The sequence below is a fragment of the Pteropus vampyrus genome, unplaced genomic scaffold, assembly GCF_000151845.1.
Source record: "Pteropus vampyrus isolate Shadow unplaced genomic scaffold, Pvam_2.0 Scaffold145, whole genome shotgun sequence".
Classification (NCBI taxonomy): Eukaryota; Metazoa; Chordata; class Mammalia; order Chiroptera; family Pteropodidae; genus Pteropus; species Pteropus vampyrus.
In genome coordinates, this window is record NW_011888926.1 from 1,585,693 (window position 1) to 1,592,535 (window position 6,843).

General features: G+C 51.9%; 1 protein-coding gene across 5 annotated transcripts in view; it reads right to left on the reverse strand.

Moving 5' to 3' along the window:
* CCDC134 (coiled-coil domain containing 134) overlaps positions 1-6,533 on the reverse strand; it is a 14,506-nt gene extending 7,973 nt beyond the window's left edge. For 2 of the 5 annotated variants that reach the window (XM_011369026.2, XM_011369028.2), the window contains exons 1-6: positions 6,391-6,533; positions 4,682-4,800; positions 3,690-3,811; positions 3,401-3,485; positions 1,444-1,625; positions 1,078-1,149 (exon numbers count right to left, since the gene is read on the reverse strand). In XM_011369026.2, the coding sequence (XP_011367328.1) occupies positions 1,078-1,149; positions 1,444-1,625; positions 3,401-3,485; positions 3,690-3,811; positions 4,682-4,784 (564 nt within the window). In that variant the 5' untranslated portion in view covers positions 4,785-4,800; positions 6,391-6,533. Of the gene's footprint in view, positions 1-1,077; positions 1,150-1,443; positions 1,626-3,400; positions 3,486-3,689; positions 3,849-4,681; positions 4,801-5,018; positions 5,083-6,386 lie in introns of those variants that run through there. The other 3 variants (XM_011369027.2, XM_023535932.1, XM_011369029.2) reach the window with 3 other exon arrangements.
* Between the last annotated feature and the right edge of the window lie 310 nt (positions 6,534-6,843).

Here is a 6,843-nt window from a genome sequence, read left to right on the forward strand (position 1 = left end):
GGTTAGATAAACTGAATAGTATACTCATGTAAAAATTTGAGTTAAGCCAAGACATGTAGGGCTGAGAGGTGGACTGTGGGGAAAGCAATCTGCCTTGGACCTGAGCATCCCTGCACGTTCCTGCTGCGTACACCAAGAATGCAGCGCCCTACCTGACCATGCTGTACCTGGGCCATTTTTCAGGATTATGTTTGCAGAGAGCACCCTTGAAGGTAGAGGTGATATCTCTCTGCAAAGAGCAGGTTTGTTTCTGTTCACTATAAAAGCAGTAAATTTCCCAAGCTTGGTGTTCCCTGGCAGTGATGCATGCAAACCCACTGTCTGCACAGCATGCCTGGGCCCCTGTGTTACCCTTGGGAGACTCAGGGAACAAGGGGAACCAACATGATCAGGCCCACAGTCTGGACATAGCTTTCGCTGTAGAAAATTCTGATGTCTCTGACCTGTTGGCAACCATGAAACAGTAGCAGGCTAGCTTGTTAGCTTGCAAGGAGGGTACAAAATCTGAGACCCCTCGTGGACCGTGACACCCACCCTGCACCAAGGGTGAGCCTGTGACTTGATAAGTCCAATCCTCTAGCCCTTCTGGCCCCCCTGCCACCTCTGATCCCCTCCTCTGCTCCAGTTCATGTGACCCCATCTTTCATCCTTTCCAACAGCTTCCAGCTCTCAGAGCCCACGCTGAGCCCCTAGGATGAGAGCATGTGAAGAAATGTAGGACAGAAGCCCACCTCGGTGATCAGAGGCTCAAGGGCAAAGAAGAGCATGATTTGACCTCCCCTGCCTTCCCTGTCATTCACCTCATGTGGGGTGCCTATTATACACCAGGTAGGTATGTTCACAGCCTCTGACTGCCCCCTACAGATGGGGTCCACCTCCCATGAACAGACAGCCTGAGGCTAAAACAAGGGCAGTGGCTTGCCCAAAGGCACCAGTGAACTAGTGATGGTTCCTGGACCCAGTCCCAGACATGTCTGGCTCCAAGTCCAAATCCTGCATGCATCACCCCAAGCACCTGAGCCCCTGCAGGACCTGGCTTCCTATAACTCAGCAGAGGCACAAATCCCCACAGCTCACCTCTGTGCGGTCTACTTTGAATGGGTTCTGGAAGTCAGAGTCTTTCTTGCTGATCCCCAGCTCCTGCGCCATCTGCAGATGAGGAAACGCTAGTCATCCCCTGCCTTATCCTACCTCTTGCTCACCCGCGGGCCACTCCCTCTGCATAGGAACCCACGCCCAAGGCTTGCCAGATGTAGGCCAGATGATGACCCCTAGGGACCCAGGTCAGCACAGAACCCCTTGAGATGACACCTCAAGGTGCTGTGAGGCTCATCACAGGAAACACAACTAAGGGCTTACATTCAGGCCTAGCTGTAGGCAGAGGCAAGGCTCACAGCACACCATGAGACAGAGGGTCCAGACCTCCTCTGCACCAGTCCTTACCAGGCTGAGGATGGGCGAATGGGGCCCCTGGTCAAAGACGCCTGACTGGTTGCAGAAGCTGATGCCCCAGCGGATGAGGAGATTCCAGTTGGAGTTGCGGTCAAAGTAGTGGTGCACGATCCTGGGGAAGCGCAGCACCACATCGCCGAAGAAGGCCGTGTTCTCCACCACTTGGGAGAAAGCTGGAGAGAAGACCCTGAGGAGTGGCCAGGGCAGATGCCCTCCTACTGCCCTCCTGGCCAGCCCCAGGCAACCGCCGGAGAACAGAGGCAAGCCCACCAAGCAGAGGAGGGACCAGTGCCTGCTGCCCACAGGCTGCTGCCCCCATGTGCAGTATGTGCTAAGGGCCTTATGTACACCAGATCACTGAATCCTCAAAACCACCTTCAGAGGGAGATGTGGCTGCTGTTCCCATTTTACACAGGAGAAAATGAGGCTCAAGGGGCTAGCGAGGTACAAATATAGGCTACTAGCCCAGGTCCGTCTGACTGCAAAGGCCCTGCTCTTTCTCCTGTACATCATAGCTTAGAAGACTAGTTTACTGTGGGGACCAGAGGGGTGGGTGTCATTTTGCACATGGAGGCATATGCACCACAGGAGGCTTTGCTGGCCCTAACCTCCCCGACTTGTCATCCAAATGCCCACAGCAGGACCCTGGCGTCGGCACAACTACCACATCTGTGAGGGGTCAGGTCTGCTAGGACAGCTGGGCCACATAGCAGGGTTTGTTTTTTAAAAATCTCTTCTAATTTTATTTTAAATGCTTAAGTTCTTATTTAAAAATAATTTTAGATTTATATAATACACCACAGAATTCCTTCACTTGGTTTCCTCAAATGTTATTATCTTACACAACCACTGTACAACGATGGAAACCAACAGATTAACATTGCTACAATACCATTGACGACTCCATAGACCTTATTCGAATTTAATCGATTTCCCCACTAATATCCTTCCTCTAGTCAACAGGTCACTTTAGGCTGAGTTTAGCGTCCATCATAGTGGCAGGTCCCCCCGACCCAGGCTAACATGAAAAATAAGTATGGATCCAGTCCTCTTTGAGTCCCGCAGGTAAGGCCCAGGCAGCCCTCACCAGCACTGACCGGGCCACACAGAGAGACAAGCGGACTCCTCCAAAGATATGCCAGGTTGGGTCTGAGGCAAGTGGGGCCTGGAGACCTGGGCTTCAGAACAATCTTGAACCTCAAAGAACTCAGGGGTGGGTTTGGTTTACAGAGCCAAGGCAAACCACTTATCCTTTTTCATCTGAAAAAATGGAGCTAATAGTACCTTTCTCAGTTAGTGGAGATTAGAGATGATATTTGTAAAAGTACCCAACATTCAATATTTAAAAGCTACTTTTATCTTTTCATCCTCTCTCAGTGTAATCAAAATTTTATTGCTAGAAGGTAACCAATTAATGGGAAAATTACCACTGGAAATTCTTAGAAGAGGGGATGAAGGGATACAGAATATTCTTTCATCTTATTTAGCCATGCTTGTCCCCTCTTAACTCAAAAAGGACTTCAGGGAGTTGGGGCTTTCAGAATAGTAGTAAAGAGTGCTGGTAACTGCCTGCACTGGCCAGTTATTGTGACAGGGTTGTTTTTTTCACCTGTAAATGGGAACAACCCTTGCCTTCTCTACCAGAAGGGTCAGGGTGGTGGAAAAGGCCAGGACCCCTGGCGTGATAGCAGGCAGAGGCTCCTTCCTGGTTCCCTTGCCCCAAGCACAAAGGAATACATTTGTGTCAAGGGCACAAAGACTGGCTCTGAAGCCCAGAAATTCTTGAACAACCATATACTAAGTGCCCATTCACCAAAGAGGAACACTTGGAAGGTGCCATAAGAGGTACTTCCAGAGGAACAAAAGTGACAAGAACAGGAAGGAAAAAACAACTAGAGAAAATCAAGGTAGTCGGGAGGAGGACGGGAGGAGAGTGGGAAGACCATACCATCCTTCAGTTTCTCGTCCTGGGGGAAGGGCCCATCTGGGAGCACATCCGCAGCAATGAGCACTGTCCGGGAGTCCTCCAGCACCTGAGAGACCCCCGCCTGGCTGAGTAGTTTTGCAGAGGCCTTCACAGACCAGCCCCAGCCCCGCTCACCTAAACCCTACTTCAAACCTTTTGAGCATGCAGCCTTCCCTAACGGAATACAGCCCCCTTAGGTAACTCCTACTCATCCCTCAGTGCCCAGATCAAAGACTAGGCCTGCCATGAGCTGCCCTGTGCCTGCACGCACCTTAAAGAGCCCCTTGAGCATGACATCAAGGATCTTGTACTGCTGGTGGACATCATTCAGCTGGACCAGGTTTTTCAGTGCCAACAGCTGCTCGCGCCGCTTCACCTCAAACATCTTCTTGTCTGAGCAGCGTTAAGGAACGGGCACCATTATTCCTGCCTGGATAATTCAGTGGCCTCAACCCAAAGGTCCCATTCTTGACCAATGAGTATCTGCAAGGGCCACAGATGCCCAAGCCTGAGACCACCCCACCCCCCTAAACCCCCAGGGAAGGAATAAACTGTCTGAGAAGCATACGCATCCTGCAATGTATCATTTGTCCAGTTCGGAGGATTCTGCAACCAAGAGCCTGAACACAACCATTAAGGACCTGGCTCTTGTCCTCCCCTCCCCTCCCCTCCCCATGGCGTTCCCTCCATCTCCCACAACCATTCACTATTCCCAGAACCTCCACTCCTCTGTGCACTCTGCCTGGGATATCCCCCACCCTTCTCTGAGTTTCTATTCTTTCAAGACTCAGTTCAAAAGGCACAGCAGTGTTTCTCCCCTGCCCCTCCCATGTTCCATCAGAGCATTGATCAAAAGTGCAATATGAGGCTTCTGAAGGCCTCAAAGCCAGGGACTGGTCCTGACTCATCTTTGTGTCCCCAAAGCCTGGCCCAGAGTAGGTGGTCCAGGACGCCAGTGCCTGAGTCTCTGCCCAGGGTCTCGCCCACAGGTGTTAGGCATATATGTACAATCTGTAGAGCCCTCATGGCTCTGAGAGAGGTGCTTTGCCTCCTCTATCTAACATAATAGGGAAACTGAGGCTCAAAAAAGAACTGACTTGATCAAGATTTAATTATAGAGTACCTTACATTTTCTCTCTTGTTCCCCTCTGCTGGGCCTGCTCCATCCCTGGAATGCCCCAAGGGATTGTGGGTATAGAGAGAACTCATTTATTAGACTCCTCAGGCACAGTTCATTAACCCCATCTTCAACCCAAAGGATACAGATCTCCAGGCTCGGGTCCAGGGAGGTCCTTAGGGTACCTGTGACTCCCGTTCCAGACAGTAGCAGGATAAACAGGAAGGCCAGGAACTGAAGAAGGTCCATGTCCACAATCCTGGAGCTAGGTAAGTTATCCAGAGAAAGGAAGTAAGACTCAGAGCTTAGTGTTATATAGAGTGAGGTGAATGGCAACTTCCCACAACATGGCATAGCCTCCAAATACCAAGAACCCTGCTTTGGGAAGCCCTGGAGCCCCAGTCCTTAGCCCAGGGTCTGTGAACAGCAGAAACACAATAAAGACTATGGGATGGTAGGAGGGAGGGAGGAGATAAATGTCACCAGTGCAGGGATGCTTAGAGCGCAGGGATTAGCATCTGGAGCTCTGGGCTGGAGCCTTTGCTCTTTCCAACTGTGGGACCACAAGCAAAATGCTCAGCCTCTCTGAGCCTCAGCGTCCTCACTGTAAAACAGGGATAAGGAGGTCACTTCTGTGCTTCAAGGAGGGAGGAATGGGTGAGGCACTGTGCCTGGGGAAGGAGGGGCCTGTCAGTATCATTCTCGCTCAACCCACCCTCCTATCCTGGCCTCTCTAGGAATGTATCTGGTCAAGGAAACCCAAGAAGTCATAGAGTATGTAAAACTTCTGGTCTTTCCCTTCTTCCCTGACTTCTGTCATCAGAAAAGAAGGGATGCAGGGCAGGAAGAAAGGCAGGGCTGTCTTCGGGTAAAAGGGATACTGCTCACTCACTTTGCAACCATAGGCACCACAAGGAACACCTGTTCCTATTTAGGCAACATTCCCCAATTATTGAGTACCTACCATGTTCTAGGCAGTGTTCTAAAGTTGGGAGTACAGCAGTGAATAAGATAAAACTCCCTGCACTCACGGTACTTATTTTCTCAGTAGGGGTAAGAGACAACCAATTAACTTGTAAAACAAGCACAGAAAGATGAGAGGGAGTCAGTGGGGTGCAATCTTAAATACAGTGGTCAGAGAAGTCCGCAAACTTGGATGACCGGGGCCCAACTTTACCAATGTGGAAACCAAGACTCAGTCACTCAGCTATTCCCAGGCTAAACCAAGAGTCTAAATGGGCATAGGCTATCTCTGAGGGGGCGACTGTTCTACTAGGACACCTGCCGCAAGGGAGAGATGCTCAGTTATTGACAGTGAGATCTCACAGAGGTCATGTAAAGAATCGTCCACACACCACACATATAACTGAAAGCTAGAGAATGAAAAGTAGTCCAAGTTCACCCAGGATCCCCTAATTTCCAATGTCACGCTCCAGACTCAAGAAAACCAGACCCAGGCTAGAGCAGAACTTGGGGCCAGGGAAATATCAGATGGCAAGGTAATGACTGAAGTAGGGAAGAAGTGAGAAAAGAAAGCCGAAAAAGGAGTGCGTGGGGGCGGATCCTGCCTTCCCTGTTACTCCCACTTATCTGGCCTCTCAACCCCGCTCCTGGCCCGTGCGTTCTGAGCTCTTCTCAGCTCCGGTAGGAACCCATTCTGCAAGAGTGGCGTGGTGGTGGTGGGCCCTGAGCTTGCGGACCCTGGCCTTTCGGGTTCCGGGAGAAGAGAATGAGCCTTTCCAACGAGATGAGGCGACTGGGAACCCGAATTTCACTCCCCTGCAGCCCGTTCTAGGCCTGCGCTCGCCCCACTCCCACTGGGAAACCTCCTGCCCGGCGACCCCTCCTCACCTACCAGGACAGGCGATGCGAAAAGGGGCAGGCAGCTAAGCCCTCCGCGTGTGGCTCGGCTCGAGGGTTCGCTGGGAAGCCAGCACAGGCGCCGAACCCCACAGTAACCGCGACCAGCAGCACTAGGACCGCAGCCCCGCCCACTGCGCCGCTCCTGGCCAATGAGCGCTGGCCGCGTCGCCGGCGACGCTGACTTCACTTCCGGCCCTGCCCCGGCGGGCTTGGGCACATCTCGTGTGGAGGTCCTGTGGAGTTTTATCCCAACCACCATGCGCCGCCGTAGGGGTGCGTGGTGCTCGATAAAGATCCAGTTGGAGGAAGTTAAGTCGGCGACCAACTTTAAGGGTGCGTCAGCAAACCTGGGCCCTGACCCCGGCCGGGAGCCCCGTCCACGAAACTGTTTCCTCAGCTGACAGTTTTGGCAAGATCAGTTTAGCGGGTCGTGACTAGCAGTTTT